This window comes from Bos taurus, chromosome 27 (assembly GCF_002263795.3).
Source record: "Bos taurus isolate L1 Dominette 01449 registration number 42190680 breed Hereford chromosome 27, ARS-UCD2.0, whole genome shotgun sequence".
Taxonomy (NCBI): domain Eukaryota; kingdom Metazoa; phylum Chordata; class Mammalia; order Artiodactyla; family Bovidae; genus Bos; species Bos taurus.
Window position 1 is genome coordinate 42,672,788 of NC_037354.1, and position 18,053 is coordinate 42,690,840.

The 18,053-nt window shown below is 42.5% G+C and overlaps 2 protein-coding genes across 5 annotated transcripts in view; one reads left to right on the forward strand and one right to left on the reverse strand.

Annotated features, from left to right (window-relative positions):
* Positions 1-18,053, reverse strand: part of UBE2E2 (ubiquitin conjugating enzyme E2 E2) — a 373,873-nt gene that overhangs the window by 349,203 nt on the left and 6,617 nt on the right. For both annotated transcript variants that reach the window (NM_001191190.2, XM_024986323.2), the window contains one exon: positions 7,894-7,944. In NM_001191190.2, coding sequence (NP_001178119.1) covers positions 7,894-7,944 — 51 coding nt within the window. The remainder of the gene's footprint in view (positions 1-7,893; positions 7,945-18,053) is intronic.
* On the forward strand, positions 5,480-7,969 carry LOC112444598 (uncharacterized). Of its 3 annotated transcripts, none has more exons than XR_009493196.1 (2): positions 5,480-6,044; positions 6,673-7,969. XR_009493196.1 is itself a non-coding variant. In XM_059882392.1 (2 exons), the coding sequence occupies exons 1-2, from the start codon at positions 5,533-5,535 to the stop codon at positions 7,363-7,365; spliced, it is 705 nt and encodes a 234-aa protein (XP_059738375.1). In that variant the 5' UTR covers positions 5,490-5,532; the 3' UTR covers positions 7,366-7,969. The 3 variants fall into 3 exon arrangements, 2 of the variants coding, with proteins under 2 accessions (XP_059738375.1, XP_024842172.2); XM_059882392.1 differs by having other exon boundaries at positions 5,490-6,044; positions 7,173-7,969; XM_024986404.2 differs by having other exon boundaries at positions 5,510-6,044; positions 7,732-7,969.

Consider the following 18,053-nt stretch of genomic DNA (forward strand, 5'->3'; position numbering starts at 1 on the left):
CCAGCTGGACCTCCCAGCTCATGGGGTCTGACCACGGAGGATCGGAAGGTCACTGGGTGCGTTTCCATCTGTGTGTCCAACTGAACATCCATCTGACTACCTTCCGCACAGAAGAGTAGAGATCTGCTCAACCTAAGTTTACCGTCTCCAGAATCCACTGTCAGGGGTCCCCAGCCGACTGATTACAGAGCTATACGAAATGTGGTCATGTCTCCAGGCAAACCCCTACTTCCTAAAAAGATGGCAAACAGGAGAGTAACAGAATATTCCCAGTACGGAGAACGATCACATCAGAACCACGCACAGCTCTACTTCTCCATCAGTCACCAGTCCACAGACCCACACCTCTGGCGAGCACAAAAACAGGAAGAACTGTTCAACGATCTTTCCTTGCTTTAGACACATCTGGCTTGTAATGTGAAAAAGGAGAAAGAATCAATGAGACAGCTACCACTTGTTTAGACAGTCACCACACCCACATTTACATTTTGGGGGAGGCTACCCTGAATTTATTACTTAAAACATTTTATACATTATTCCAATACCATCTATAATCCATATGCCATGGTTCTTAAATGCTGTATTTTCACCTTAGATGACATAGGAAATTATTAATTTCCCATTAATGCATGTAATTAAGAATGGAATAGGTCTGCTACACAAATACTCTTCATGTATCATCCTTTTCTTATATATTTGAAAGTTATAAATAGACAAAGAAATAAAAGCCTCACTTACTAACTCATATATACAACGTATAACAAATTAGCTGTTTTAAATAAAACAGCCAGGCCAATAAACTATACAAATTATGAACCACAGGCTCCAAGAAGGCAAAGGAGAGGGAGAAACCGACTCGCGATCCACGGATGAGGGAGATGAAGCCGAGTCCAGTGGCTGGAAACACATTCCAGCGCTGCCTTGCATCTGAGACCTGAAAACGCCTCTGAAATAAGCAGACGGACTCATTTTTAATTCCTCCAGAGAAGAGGCACACACTACCTACCTCCCGAGCTGTCCATCATCTCTCTGGACGGCTCCGGACGAAGATGAAGACTTTGTATCATGAAGGAAGCGGTTTCCTTCTGATTTAACACAGCAGCGCTAATTCCACACCCTGAAACCCCATGGAGGGAGACGAGTCTCTCTTCCATTTTCTGGCTCTGAAAACAGTTAAACACAGCTACGGTGCCCCTCACTCCCCCAGCCGAGGTAACTCCAGTTCCCTTCCAATGTCCTTTCTGATCGCAGATAAGACTTCCAATTTTCCTTGTTTACATTAATGGTATCTACATTTTCTAAGTGTATAAAACATATCCATTCTGTCAGTGAAATCAGCAACACATCGACTATCAGAACTGAATGCTGGACCGGGCTCTGTCATGAAACTGTGTCCTCATCAGAGTGCTGACTTCTCTCTGGTTGGAGGGACGCCAGACCATACGCTTTCCTGTTTCAAAATCCTATGAGTCCACCTAAAAACAATGCTTTCGATGTCACTTTCACTTTGTTAAAAAAAATAAAAAAATTTTAACCATACTATATAATACTAATATTTATATGGGTCTTTTACTTAATTAAGGGCATTTTGTGTGATGCTCTAAAAAATTCATTAAGGGTCGCTGGCTCTTAGAAAATAATGGTGGTTGGTAGGAAGGGTGGGGAAAGACAAACGCATAACTGTAAGTACCCTTTAACAAACTCAAAATGACCTGCTCGTTTAGTCTCACCTAGCATTAAGTGAAGCATAAATGTGAGCGTGAGACATGTTCATGTTTCTAAGTCTGTACTATGTGACACAGTAGTTCCTAGTCATCTGTGGTCTCCTAAATTTGAATTAAATTTTAGTAAAATTATAAATTACTCAGATTAGCTATCGTTCAAGTGCTAAATAGCTACTGCGCTGGATGCCAGATACAGACCACTTCCATCCTAACAGAAAGTTCTGTGGGTCAGTGCTGTTCTAGACAACTCTCCTGTGTCTGTTCTGCAAAAGGAAGTCAGCACAGCAAAGGCTCAAATCACCTGGGCTCTGGAGCCTGAAATCTGCGTTCTGCACTGCACCGCTGTATAACCTTGAACAAGTGAGCTAACCTGTCTGAGTCTGTCTTCCCACCTGTGAAATCCTACCTAAAACCAGAGCCTCCCTCCTGCAGACTCAGGAAGATTAACTGAGGCAATGCTGGGACTACAGACCTCGCAACACCGCCGCCAACACTGGAGCGTCCACGGACTCCAGCTTCCGAGCACAGCAAGTATATCCGTTCCCTCAAGGGGCCACCGAACATCAAGTGACTGCAAACATGTGAAGTCCAGAGACTAAAGAAAGAACTCTCAGCCAACTGGGTAAGTCAGATAAAGGAGTCATAACATCAGGAGACCTGAGAGCAGTGGGGTGCGGGAGGGGAAGCAAGGCAGAGACTGGCTCGGGCACCAGGGCCCCTTCTCCTGCGGATGGTTCTGAATCATTGCCAGGCCTCCTCTTCCACGTGCAGAGAGTGCAAGAAAGGACGCAGTGTGCACACATGCTCAGTTGCTTCAGTCATGTCTGACTCTTTGCGACCCATGGACTGCAGCCCGCCAGGCTCCTCTGTCCAAGGGATTCTCCAGGCAAGAAGACTATCCACAGAATGAAAGAAAATATTTGCAAACCATATATCTGATATGGGACTTGTAGTCAAAATAAATAAACAGTACTTACACCTCAACAACAAAAAAGACAAAGCAACTTAAAAATTGTCAAAGAATTTGAATAGACATTTCTCTAAACAAGACACAAAAATGTCCAAAAAGTATATGAAAAGATAGTCATCAAGATCGTTATTCAACAGGGTAACAAATATCCAGACCACAGTGACGCAGCACTTCACACTGACAAGGAGGGCCGTCATTAAAAGACACGGTAACAGTTGCTAAGGCTGCGGAGAAACCGGAACTCTGATACTCTGCTGTTGGGAAGATAAAACAGTGCAGCCACCCTGGAATGTTCCGGCAGTTCCCCGAAAGGTGAAACACAGTTAGTGCCTGACCCAGCAATTCCACTCCTAGGTCTAGCTACACCCAAGAGAAATGAAAACAAATGTCCACACAAAACTTTGTACACAAATGTTCACAGCAGCATTATTCACAATAACCACAAAGTGGAAACAATGCAAACTTCCATCAACTGATGGACAGATACATAGGATGTAATATAGCCCCACAATGGAATATTATTCAGAGTCAGAAGTAAAGTGCTGATGAGTGCTACAACATGGATGACTCTTGCAAACACTGTGCTTCATGAAAGAAGCCAGTCGCAGAAGACCACATATTATATGATTCCATTTATACAAAATGTCCCAAAGGCGAATTTATAGAGACAGAAGAAGACCGATGGTTGCCGAGGGCTGGGTGGTGGTGAATTGGGAGGAAATGGGAAAGGAATGATTGCTAAAAGGTATGGTCTATCTTTTGGGGTGATCTGAATGCAAAATTGATTGTGACAGATATAAAGCAGTGAATACACTAAAATTCACTGAAATTTATACTTCAAATTACATCTCAATAAAGCTGTTACAATTAAAAATAAAGCAGAGCCTGTGTTCAATGAGTAGATAATTGAAACACAGCAGTAAAAGTAAAAACTGCTAATATAACTGAAATACATCCTCTTAAGTATTTTCTCCTTTTATTTGCTCAAATAGTAAATCAAAAACCAAAATCCAAGTGAATCATTTTACCACAGTCTCTATTTTTAAAAAGTAGCAAAGATCTCTGTCATTTCCATGCTTATAAAGCTAATATAAATTTGGGCAGTATCCAATCATAACGGAATTTGAATCTAGCTTCTGTGCAATACAGAGACACAGGTTATCCTCAGGATGACACAAACTTTTATTTTAATTCAGAAATTTTTCTAGCTAGCTGCCAGTCTCCCACTAGCATTGAGGAATTAGAAATGAACACACCAGCACATTTACAGACTTTGGGTCTGCATTTTTGACGACTGTGCGGAATCCTCAAAGTCACGGCACAGTCATCTACAGGCTAAGCTGGTGTGCAGGCCACTGAGGCAGTGAGCAACTGCAGCCGCCAGCCAGCACCCCCAACTCAGGGTGGGACCAACACGTGGGCACCTGCAGAGGCCTCGGAGAGAGCCCTTCAAATTCCGCGGGCCAATTATGTTCTCATCGCACAAACTGAGACTGAGCAAAGCACCTGTACCATTTACAGACAATACTCTAAGTATGTAACCAGATTTCGCCCAGATTACATACACTTTCCTATGCCTATGATCCTACAGACCCTACAGTTTTGTGAATAGAAACTTTTTTCTTAGATAAATCATAAAGTTTTAGTTTTAAACATTAATTCTGTTATAAAACAATTAACTTAATCCAGCCTAAAAAAAAAAAAAAAACAAAAACATATTACTGCACTTCTACCTCAAAAACAATGACCAAAAAAAAGTGAAAAGAAACCCAAAAACTGTATAGGCAGGTATTTCCTATACAAAGAAATAACTGATCATCAAAATATTTTGTGCAGACTCTTAAAAGACTTAAGTCTGTTGAAAACCTGTGCAAGGGGAAAGAAGACCTTGGACAATACTACCGCAGAAGACAAACACATGCTGGTTCCTGTACTAGGAACCCCAGAGTCGCTTAGCGGACATCACAAGAGATGCACTGAAGTTCCGAGGTCTCATCTCTAACCCGACACAACCACAGAACGGGGCTGCATTACCGCCTCAGTTTGAGAAAAGAAGACTAAAGCACAGTCCAGTGGAACGCGGTACACACGCACCCTCACCGAGACCCCGCGGAGGTCACACCCTTCTCCGCTCTGACCACCTGAGCCCGAGGCGCCTGCACACACTCTCCATCCGTGGCAAAGGAGCTGGCCCGCCCAAGCCCCCCAAGGGCAGGGCTGCGAGAGGCAGGTGTCCTGGGAAAGGACACTCGGAGACGAGGTGGGCGGGACTCTGACTCTCTCCGGCAGATGGGTTCGGTTCACCACACTTCTATAAACTCATTAGTCATTCACACACACAGGAAGGCAGCACAGGACTTTAAAAAAATCAACTACAGAAGTACTGTTGACGTTAAGTTTGTGCCAAAAATAAACCAAATTATGTTCTAACTTCTCTTTCTGAAGATAGTTACTGCATTGTCACTAAAATATAGGTGAGCAGATTTACTGTAAACCACAATCAAAAAAATCCAAAGACCACGGTAATCCTCATAGGAGCAAGCACATGGCCACGGATGGCCGTCCATGTGAAGGGCGGGGCCTGCATGGCCGTGAACATGAGGGGCGGGGCCCGCAGGGTGCGTGGACGTCAGGGGCAGGGCTCGCATGGCCCTCGACGTGAGGGGCACGGCCCGCACGGCCGTCTATGTGAAGGGCTAGGCCCGCATGGCCATAGACGTGAGGGGCGGGGCCTACAGGGTGCGTGGACGTCAGGGGCAGGGCTCACATGGCCCTCTAAGTGAGGGGCAGGGCAGGGAGTGTCCACGTGAGGGGGCGGGGCCCTCAGAGGGCGTCGACATGAGGGGCGGGGCACGCATGGCCGTGGACTTGAGGGGCGGGGCTCGCATGGCCCTGGACGTGTGGGACAGGGCCAGCAGGGAGCGTCTACGTGAGGGGCGGGGCCCGCATGGCCATCAAAGTGAGGGGTGGGGCCCGCAGGGAGCGTCGACGTATGGGGCAGGGCCTGCATGGCCGTGGACGTGCGGGGTAGAGCCCGAAGGGAGCGTCGACGTAAGGGGCAGGGCTCGCTCGCAGGGCCGTGGGCGTGAGGAGAAGGGCCCGCAGGGGGCGGCAGGATCCCCCACTTCCAGGCAGCCCAGCACAGAGGACCCTCTGCCACAGGGGAGCCACAAACATGAAGAGGGGCACGACCTTCGTCTCTGCCTGATCAGTCCATCAGCTATCTGGGGATCAATCAAAGAAGCTGCACTGGTAGTCCTTGTTCTGAAGCAATCTGAGCTATCCAGTCTTCACATGGATAAAAGGATTTCACTGAAAGTTTCCATAAGCCAGCAAATCCACCAAACAAGGTATCTTTCTACAATGTTATATGTCAGTATCTCAATAAAACGGGGGGGGGGGGGATACAACTGAGTAGGTTTCTTTCTTGAAACTGAGGGGCTAATTATACGTGACATCAACATTTTTTTAATGAAAAACTATTACAAATATTTTGCTTGCACAACCAGTACACTTTAACTAAGGCTCAATGAAAAACTAAAGCCCCAAATTTCCATAGTTAAGTGTTTCTTTTTTAGGCTAAACTATGATCTAACCATTTTAGTTAAGGAATAACCATTATGTAATTTTTTTCCTCAGAATTTTCAGTTTCCATGCACATTTATAATATATTGGTTTAATCTAAGTTAAATTATTATCTGTAACAAGTCAAAGCTAAATTAGAGTAATGCACCAGGAAATAATATATCTGATAGCAAAACTGCAAACTCTAATCATTGCATATTATACGTGGATTACATTCATCAAAAATGAGCCCTAAACAAGCTCATTAAAACAAAGCAATTAGTTTATTTTGCCAATAATCTGTTTTCAGAGTTTAAGCAAGTGTATAAACTAAGTTCACATATTTACCATTTCAGTTGTTTGTAAAAAGGTAACAGAAATACGTGGTAAAACACTATTTATTTTTTTTTTAAGATTCAAACATTAAAACAAATACTACCCTACGAAACAAGAGACTTTAAGTTTAATTCAAACTGAATTTTTTCCACAAATCAATCCATTTACACGAACTGGCCACCAAAGCTTAAACAAAATGTGACATCTGAAACAGCTCTGATGTAACAGCCTAATTGTGACAAAAACACCTGACTACTCAACAGCTTTTCCTAACCAAGAATTATTTGTTCTGGTTGAGTGAAATATTCTTTGATCATTATTACTACAAGTTTATATACTCTATGTGACTCTCACGTAAAGAACTATAATAAATTCACTACAAACATTAAGTCTTAATAGAATTTTTCCTACACAAAAACGGCTGTCAATTAGCCATATAGCCACCTACAAATTTTTCACTTCCATTAATACCCAGAGCTGTTACTTTGCTTTCATATTAAAATAAGTTCAGTAAAATCAGAAATCATACCAACAATGTACTCAGTATTGAAGCTCGTCCTCTCACCTCTGACGCACAGCGCTACCAACTTTAACTACAAAACTCCGCACTGGCTTGGTTCCAACACTGAACTGACATCAGAATACAAACAAATGTCTTCAAGTAGTCAAACAGCCATCTTCCAACTACTGTGCCAGATCCGAGATACAGCAGAAGCTAACTTCCCTCCTTCTCTGTGTACATCATTAATCAACTCCAAGCAAGCACTTTAACTTCCCATCAGTAAACTCCAACTAGAAAATTGAGGGTATGTGGTCATAATGGAGAGAGTGCTTTAAACTTAACCTCACTGCCTCCAATCACCACAACCCAGGACTATAAGAAATAACGTAAACCATGAAGAAACACTGTTTAATGTTCCAGCACTCCTAAAATCAATTTTCAGCAAGATAACAACTGAATAAATTATCAAACAGCAAATATTTTAGCCACAGTATTACTCTATCATGAAAGAAATCAGTTAAAACTCCAACACCTCTTCCACCAAAAGATCACTGTATGTGTTACCCTATAATTCCATTATCTTACTGTTATTGCATTACTCTTTTTTTGGCAACTCCATCTACCACGACAAACAGACTCGTGAAGATTCCACTCTGCCTGGAGACCACCACAACCACTGTCTTCACAGTCACTTAAGTCCAAAACGCAACCATGTTTCCAGTTGACACATCAGACCAACAGTTCAGTTACACCTTCTGCAAAAGATACAAATAAATAAAAATCCATTAAGTACTTACCTACAGTTGGGAGGTGGGTCCAATGTAATTTCTGCAAGTTCCTTCTGAATTCTTGAAAATAAAGACAAAGAAAGTTACATTAAAATGTCTCTACTCTTTTAATATTCCATTAAATTTTACACTTTTACACTAATCTTTACTATTTGTGTGCTTTTAATTTGAAATACTATCATTGTATAAATCATCATACACAGTACCAACAAAGTAGCGATTTCTGCTGGTTTCCACAATGCATCTACAAAGAGTTAGGAGACCAGCCACTATCTGTGCCTCCATCTCTAACCAACAGCATGACTTAAATCACAACTTTAAGCCACTGTTGTGCTGTGCTGTGCTGAGTTGTTCAGTCATGTCTAACTCTTTGCAACCCCACACACTATAGCCCAACAGGTTCCTCTGTCCATGGGATTCTCCAGGCAAGAATACTGGAGTGGGTGGCCATGCCCTTCTCCAGGGGATCTTCTCAACCCAGGAATGGAACCAGGGTCTTCTGCATTTCAGGCGGATTCTATACCAGCTGGGCTTCCAGGGAAACTCAAACCACTGCTAACACTAAGCATACGCTTTCTGCAAAGAGGAAATAAAAGAATTTTTATTTTAAAAACCTGTTTTTACCCTCATGTGTTATTTTCATCTTTTATTTTTTACTTCACCTAACCACCTATATGAGCTTCCCGGGTGACTCAGTGGTAAAGAATCCACCTGCCAACGCAGGAGACGTGGATTTGAGTCTGGGCTAGGACAACCCCCTGGAGAAAGAAATGGCAACACACTCCAGTACCCTTCCCCGAATGAAATTTCTGGTACAGATATAACTATCGCTTTTCTAAGTCGTGTGACTCAAGGTGGGCAAGATGTTAGGAAATAGTTGTTGTTTGTTGTTCACTGGTTAAGTCCTATTGGACTCTCTTCGACTGCATGGACGGCAGCACGCCAGGCCTCCCTGTCCTTCTCAGTCTCCCGGAGTGTGCTCAAACTCATGTCCATCGAGTCGGTGATGCCAGCCAACTATCTCATCCTCTGTCGTCCCCTTCTCCTCCCACCTTCAATCTTTCCCAGCATCGGGGTCTTTTCCAATGAGTGGGTTCTTTGCAGCAGGTGGGCAAAGTATTGGAGCTTCAGCACCAGTCCTTCCAGTGAATATTCAGGATTGCTTTCCTTTATGATTGACTGGTTTGATCTTCTTGTAGTCCAAGGGACTCTCCAGAGTTTTCACCAGCACCACAGTTCAAAAAGCATCAACTCTTTGGCGTTCAGCCTTCTTTACCCTCCAATTCTCACATCGATACATAGACCAAGACTAACAAATCTAATGCCAAAAATAAAAAACCTATTAATTCCGCTGTCCCACTGAGACTTCGGAGATTCTACAGTGTGTTCATGTGCACTTAAAGTACATACGGCACAGAACTAAATAAGAGAAGTCTCAAATATCTGATACAGAACACCCTCTGTGGATTTCACACAAAAGTATAAATAGAACAGACACTTTAAAGCAAAACAGGTTAAGTCCAGGTTAAAGGCAGCAAACTGAGAGCACACACATTCACCTCCACTCCTTCAGCACCCCAGGGTGACGGCGGGGGCACAGATACAGAAAGCGCGACGAGGAGTAAAAGACAAAGAACGGGGGTGGACACCACTGGTGGAGAAACTTCACTGAATTTGGAAGACAAAGTGCGTGGTATAAATCAAACCATATACCAGGTTGAGATGGTCCAGAGGGCATAGACCATATAAGGGTATAATAAAGATATGCTACTCTCGCGAGGAAAACAGAAGTCCCACAAGAGAAACAACTCGGTAAGAAAATCACAGAGCGAACAGGGATGAAACTAAAACAGAAAATACTTTTAATCAAGTAACAGATACTTGCTTGGGATAAAAAGAAGGTATTTGCCTAAATGCTATGATTCACTGTGTAGCATTAAGATACTAGTTCAGTTGCTCAGTCATGTCCGACTCTTTGGACCCCATGGACTGCAGCACGCCAGGCTTCCCTATCCATCACCAACTCCCAGAGCTTGCTCAAACTCATGTCCATCAAGTTGGTGATGCCATCCAACCATCTCATCCTCTGTCGTCCCCTTCTCCTCCTCCCCTCAATCTTTCACATCATCAGGGTCTTTTCCAATGAGTCAGTTCTTCACAGCAGGTGGCCAAAGGATTGGAGTTTCAGCTTCCACATCAGTCCTTCCAATGACTATTCAGGACTGATTTCCTTTAGGATGGACTGGTTTGATCTCCTTACTCTCCAAGGCACTCTCAAGAGTCTTCTCCAACACCACAGTTCAAAAGCATCAATTCTTCAGCAGTAAGTTTTTTTCATAGTCCAACTCTCACATCCATACGTGACTACTAGAAAAACCATAGCTTTGACTAGACGGACCTTTGTCAGCAAAGTAATGTCTCTGTTTTTCAATAAGCTGTCTAGGTTGGTAATAGCTTTTCTTCCAAGGAACAAGCATCTTTTAATTTCATGGCTGTAGTCACCATCTGCAGTGATTTTGGAGGCCAAAAAAATAAAGTCAGCCACTGTTTCCCCATGTATTTGCCATGAAGTAATGGAACCAGATGCCATGATCTTAGTTTCCTGTATGTTGAGTTTTAAGCCAACTTTTTCACTCTCCACTTTCACTTTCATCAAGAGGCTTTTTAGTTCCTCTTCACTTTCTGCCATAAGGGTGGTGTCATCTGCATATCTGAGGTTATTGATATTTCTCCCAGCAATCTTGATTCCAGCTTGTGCTTCATCCAGCCCAGCGTTTCTCATGATGTACTCTGCATATAAGTTAAATAAGCAGGGTGACAATATACAGCCTTGACGTACTCCTTTTCCTATTTGGAAGCAGTCTGTTGTTCTATGTCCAGTTCTAACTGTTGCTTCTTGACCTGCATACAGATTTCTCAAGAGGCCGTCAGGTGGTCGGTATTCCCATCTCTTTCAGAATTTGCATAGTTTGTTGTGATCCACAAAGTCAAAGGCTTAGGCATAGTCAATAAAGCAGAAATAGATGTTTTTCTGGAACTCTCTTGCTTTTTCTGTGATCCAGTGGATCTTGGCAATTTGATGTCTGGTTCCTCTGCCTTTTCTAAATCCTGCTTGAACATGTGAAAGTTCATGGTTCATGTATTGCTGAAGCCTGGCTTGGAGAATTTTGAGCATTACTTTACCAGCGTGTGAGATGAGTGCAATTGTATGGTAGTTTGAGCATTCTTTGACATTGTCTTTCTTTGGGATTGGAATGAAAACTGACCTTTTCCAGTCCTGTGGCCACTGCTGAGTTTTCCAAATTTGCTGGCATATTGAGTGCAGCACTTTCACAGCATCATCTTTCAGGATTTGAAACAGCTCCACTGGAATTCCATCACCTCCACTAGCTTTGTTCATAGTCATGCTTTCTAAGGCCCATTTGACTTCACATTCCAGGATGTCTGGCTCTAGGTGAGTGATGACACCATCGTGATTATCTGGGCCGTGAAGATCTTTTTTGTACAGTTCTTCTATGCATTCTTGCCATCTCTTCTTAATATCTTCTGCTTCTGTTAGGTCCATACCATTTCTGTCCTTTATTGTGCCCATCTGTGCATGAAGTGTTCCCTTGGTATCTCTAATTTTCTTGCAGAGATCTCTCATCTTTGCCATTCTATTGTCTTCCTCTGTTTCTTTGCATTGATTGCTAAGAGATCCTAAGACTGGACCGATAGGAAATCTGATCCTAACACCCCGGCTGGCCTAGCACGAAACAGGTAAACCTACAGAGTTTATTGGCCTTTTATTATCGATAAAGCACAGGTAAGAGGTTGTAGTTACACACTGTAAAATGGAACTACTACTAACCATGAAGATGTAAAGTCAAGTGTAGCTAATAGAAACCAACTAAAAGTGGATGGTGGGGGGTGAGTAGACAGAAGGAAGAACAAAGGCACTAATATCCCCATTTTACAAAGTCGGGAACCAACGAGTACTGCTGAAATGCGAAGGAATGAGCAACAGTGGCTTAAATATACTATTTCATTTAGAAAGACAACCAATACTCTTTTTTCTTAATTATTTATTTTAATTGGAGGCTAGTTACTTTACAATATTGTAGTGGCTTTTGCCATATATTGACATGAATCAGCCATGGGTGCACATGTGTCCCCCATTCTGAACTGCCCCCCCACCTCCCTCCCACCCCATCCCTCCAATACTTTTTTTAAAAGTATGAGTGTCATTAACTGGGAGGAGGGACAAGAAAGCAGGTGAACAAGCTGCTGAACATCCTAAAAGTTCACAGCAAGGAGACAAAAGGTATTATTTAACAATTCAAAAAGTAGGTATATTACTTAAGGTCAAGCCATAGTCAGCTAAAGGAATTGTGACAGGGAAAGTATGTGAACAGAAAACTGTTGCTTTGTAATAAGAATGTCTCTGTACTGTTACCAGAAACATGAAAAACTTTTACAAAAATTTTTTTATTTAAGCATAGTTGATTTACAATATTGTGCTAGTTTCAAGTATACAGAAAAGTGATTCAGATGTGTATATCCAAATGAGTGTGTGCGTGTGTATGTACAAACACATACTTTTGTTTTTAAACTCAGAGAACCAAAAGAGCATGCTTAAAGTGTCAAAGAAAACAATTTTAATGTAAAAGAACTTCCTAGGGATTTTCAAATAATTCATCTTGCTATATGCTTATACTGTCCCTTTTGGTTTAAAAAACTGATGTCATAATTTTGTCGCAGAATTCTATAATGGAACTTGAAACCCCTCCAGATGTCTATCATTCTAAATCTAATTATTCAATACAAAAAGCAATTTACTGATAAACCTGACAATTTTGAGCAGTGAGTCAGTGCGTTACAATATATTTTGAGCCACTGCTACCAAAGAATGGCTGTATTTCTCTTGACAGAAAAGATTATACTAAGAATTGCTATTTAAACGGCTGCAAGATGTCCTGCTGTTTTCAATGACAGCAATTCAATTCTATCTCAAAAGTTGTGATCATGGTATGTATTAAGTTTCTCCGCCTTGACATGTGGGGTAATAAGGAAGGCAGCTATTTCGGGCACTGTCCCTTAGGGTGAGGAAAAATGAAAAAGTATCAGTAATTCACACTTACAGTGCACTTTTACATGATGATCTTAGGCTATTAAAAGTGAATTAAATAAATCTCACAGAATTCTTTAAGAACTACCATTTTATCAGTTCCCATTTAGGAAACTCAGGCTAGTAACTGCGCGCTGTTCAGGTGAAAAGACAAGCACTTATCTTGCTAAGTCAAACAAACAAAACAACCTCTCCTCTCTCGTATGAGAATTTTTAAGACAAAATTATTTCTTTAGACACAAATGCACTAGACAACTGTCTATATCTCCAATTTCTGCCCAGCAGTGCCACTTCCTTGGTTATCATGATACGTAAGTCAGCAACTGCACATGGGTACTGAAACAAGTCAGAAGCAAAATGCAAACTAAATTTCAGTTTGTTCAACTTCACCTAAAACCTTAAATGTTCCAGGAACGGTAGGAGTGTTACATGTGACTGTCATCTGCTAAAAAGAAAGAGGAGTGGGGGGCAGGGAAGGGGAGATAATGATGACTCATTCAGACTGAACTGAAGACCACGGCACCAAAACTGAACCAAAGTGGAGAAGACATGAAGCACTCGTTTTAATGCCAACATACTGGATTAATGGTTCAGAAAAATGAAGCTGTACATATACCAAGATGTTTCAAACACAAACACATATTTGAGTTTCAAGAAAACTCAGTAACTCACTCAGGGCCAAGGAGAACATGAATATATGGACTTGGGGATTCACAAAGGTATTTTCTTAACAGTTATTTAGAAAAAAAACTTCATCCACTTAGATGACTTTCTGTATTCCCCTATGGTCTGCATTCCTCAAAACCTTCCAAAATGAACTCATTCTCAAAACATCATGCAACTAGTTACTAAAATTTCTTAAATCTCAAAGCAATCTCTGAATTAACTTAAAAAACACAGAGCCACTGCAAGTAATAAATCCAGAGCTTAATTCTGAGTGGTGATACATACTATTCATCTGTGATTCAAAAAAACTGCTCAATTTTTAAGACAATCTAAATTAATGATTCTGCACATCAACAGTAAGCTGCATCCTGATTTCAGGAACACTGAAAATTTTAAATGAACATTCAGAATCAATAAAATACAAAAATTACAAAAGATAATCTATAAAGAGTACTTCATTCTCATGTGGAAAAGAAACAGATTGGCCCATGTATTATAATAAAATTTCACAGTGAAATACACTGAAATCAACCTTCCAGCCTAACAACAATTTAGAGTCTAAAACCAAATATCATTTCTAGGACAATGTTACATTGTATCCAATAAAATCACATAAAATTATGAAGAGAACAGACCATGCTAAAAAGCATTCTGATTTTTTAAGAAATAATTTCATGCCATGGAAGAGCAAAAATGCATCAAGAAGTAACTGTAATCTCCCTCTTAACTCTGAAACAGACAGAAATTAATTTATACTATTGTTTAAATAAAATTCCAATTTAATATTTTCTGTATCCAATGTTACTTTTCTGTAACACCTGAAAACTGAGATTTTTTTTTTCAAGAAAACACATTTCTATACCTAATGATTAATTATACAATTACAGCATATTTTATGCAACTGAACACCTATAAGCAAAGTACTTTTCTTGAGTTACTATAAAATGTATATATAATGACAGCATCTGTTACTATTTTAACAAAAAGCACTAAGTCCTCATAGCATTAACACAAACTTCATTTTCCTAAATTTATCACATGGACTTAGTAAACTACTGCTGGAGGCTTGAACTGGCACAAAGGCTAAGAACAGCAGCATCAGTGTATGAAACCCTTCTGTGTGCCAAATAAGTTTTACCACTTTCCACCCTCACACTGGCCCTGTGAAGACGGGCTACTGCTGTCTCCATTTTACAGATGAGAAAGATGAGGCTTGGAAATGTTAAACTATGTATCTAATCACAGAGCAACTAAGCGCCAGGACCTAGACTCTAGCCCGGATTCTGCCTCTACAGTGCAAGCTCTGCACTGCTGATTTAACTCTCCCACAAAATGACACTACTTGGAAAAGATGTCTCATCTGCATAAAAATCAATTATCAATAATAATAAATTAGAATTTTATTGTGAAACTACCTCCAACTTTGATCTTCTGAACACATTAGTACTAGGATTCTAATCTCTGTGGAAGATCCAAGCCTCGCAACAAACTCTAGGTTCTAAGGCAGCCAGTACATAAATACTATGCTAGGCACGAGGTGAATTAAAAACATGTTGAGTCCCTGTCATCAAGATTCCCAATATTTTCCCTCAGTTGTTAGAACTTAGGCAGAGGGACTTCCCTGGTGGTCGGGTGGCTAAGACTCCATGCTCCCAATGCAGAGAGCCCGGGTTCCAGCCCCGGTCAGGGAACTAGACCCCACGTGCTCTACCTGCAAAGACCCCGCACGCACCACTAAGGCCCGGTGTAGCCAAAAGAGACGCCTGCTCAACAAAAGAAAAGGATCTAACGCAGAGACGGGCAAAACCAACTTCCACTATCAGCTAAACTGGGAGAAGGAAAGGAAGAGAATTCAGCTTTTAGTATTGGGTTTTTGATTTTTACCTAAAAATCTGCCATGAAACAGCATTTTATATTCAAAAAAATAGTAAATGCCTAAACCCCCTCAGATACTCAACCATAAGCCACCCAGAAACTGTCTAGAGGAAAGTCATCAGTCACAGTTTGAAAATCACAGATTCACAAGAATAAATTTGCCAACGGAGGGATTTTTTTTCAGCCAGGAAGCAACTCAAAAGACACTTCTTACTTTCACCAATGCCATACTAATTCCTATTATGTGCCCATCAGACACTGTCCTGGATTCTTCACACACGCACTCAAAAATAAATTTTATCCCCAAGTTAAACAGCAGGAAAAAGGAAAACTAGGTTTGAATATGTAATCTCAACTTCGTACACATTGTAGGAAAACGAAGTAAAGAATGACCCTTATTGAAAAAGCCTCATCCAATCCTCGCTTTCACACACGTCCCCGTTCCCTCACCTCCGCACAGACTGCGGGCTCTGCTCCATCGCCCAGCAGGATGCTCTGCCGTGCTCGTGGTGGCACCCTGACACGGCGGAGGGGGGGCGGGGGGGCGGCGGGGAGACCCCCCAGAGGCAGACACGGGGGCAGGGCAGACCAGCACATCCCACCAGCGGGCCGTCCTCCCCGCTCTCCAACAGCACACTCACTCTCAGGGGCTGTGTGCTTAGTCGCTCAGCCGTGTCCCACTCTTTGCGACCCCATGCGCTCCTCGGTCCATGGGAGTCTCCAGGGGCTGCCACGCCCTCCTCCAGGGGATCTTCTGGACCCGGGTCGCACACATTGCAGGCGGATTCTTTACTGTCTGAGCCACCTGGCACGCCCTCAGTTAAGCAGGCCACGGTCTGTACCTGAGTATCTCTTGCCCGCACACACCCACCTCACTTCCTTCCTTCCTCTAAATGTCTATTTATCCAGCCCCACTCTGTTCTACCCTAGTCCACCAGCATTCCCTGCAGGCGGTCATTCTCTGCTGTGACTGGGCAGCAGAGGTGCGGGGCCCGTGAGCTGAGGGCCCTGGACCTGCGCTGTGCCGGCAGGAGCACACGGAGCCCTTCCTGCCACCCAGTACAGACATCGGAGGGGTTCAAGTCCCAGGCTGTCTGACTTCCTCATGGCTCCTTCAGCAGAGGGTGGGCATCGGCCACACGCTTCCGGGAAGGGAAACTGGCTACCCGAGGCCCTTAGAATGGCCAGCGCACCGTCGCTCTAACAACTCTCCCCAGAAAGGCATGGCCCGAAGTGGGCCTGAGAAAGGTCTTCCCAACCTGTGGACCAACTCGACCAGAGAGAACCAAGGTCCTCCAGTCCACGTGGGGTACAACCTCTGGGATGCGTTCCCTCATCCACACCACCAGCAAAGGATGAAGCTGTAATTCAACGATCAGACAGTCCACAAGGCTCAAAATTCTCAGACGGGGTATCACAGGACCAGGAAAGACTCTACTAGATTCAATTCACCTTTAAAGTATTTACCAAGAGATATTCTATCCTCCCATCAGGTGGCCAAGGTATTGGAGCTTCAGCATCAGTCCTTCCAATGAATATTCAGGGCTGATTTACTTTAGGGTTGACTGGTTGGATCTCCTTGCAGTCCAAGGGACTCTCAACAGTCTTCTCCAACACCATAGTTCAAAAGCATCAATTCTTCAGTGCTTAGTCTTCTTTATGGTCCAACTCTCACATCCATACATGACTACTGGAAAAACCATAGCTTTGACTTGGGCCTTTGCTGGCAAAGTAATGTCTCTGCTTTTGAATATGCTATCTAGGTGGGTCATAGCTTTTCTTCCAAGGAGCAAGTGTCTTTTAATTTTATGGCTGCAATCACCATCTGCAGTGATTTTGGAGCCCAAAAAAATAAAGTCTGTCACTGTGTCCATTGTTTCCCCATCCATTTGCCATGAAGTGATGGGATTGGAAGCCATGATCTTAGTTTTTTCAATGTTACGTTTTAAGCCAGGGTTTTCACTCTCTTTCACTTTCATCAAGAGGCTCTTCAGTTCTTCTTCACTTTCTGCCATAAGGGTGGTGTCATCTGCAGATGTGAGGTTATTGATATTTCTCCTGGCAATCTTGATTCCAGCTTGTGCTTCATCCAGCCCAGTATTTTGCATGAGGTACTCTACATAGAAGTTAAATAAGCAGGGTGACAATATACAGCCTTGACGTACACTCCTTTCCCAATTTCGAACCAGTCTGTTGTTCCATGTCCAGTTCTAACTGTTGCTTCTTGACCTGCATACAGATTTCTCAGGAAGCAGGTAAGGAGGTCTGTATTCCCATCTCTTTAAGAATTTTCCACAGTTTGTTGTGATCTACAGTCAAAGGCTTTAGCATAGTCAACGAAGCAGAAGTAGATGTTTTTCTGGAATTCTTTTGCTTTTTCTGTAATCCAACAGATGTTGGCAATTTGATCTCTGGTTCCTCTGCCTTTTCTAAATCCAGCTTAAGCATCTCAAGTTCAGGCTTCACGTACTGTTGAAGCCTGGCTTGGAGAATTTCAAGCATTACTTTGCTAGAGTGTGAG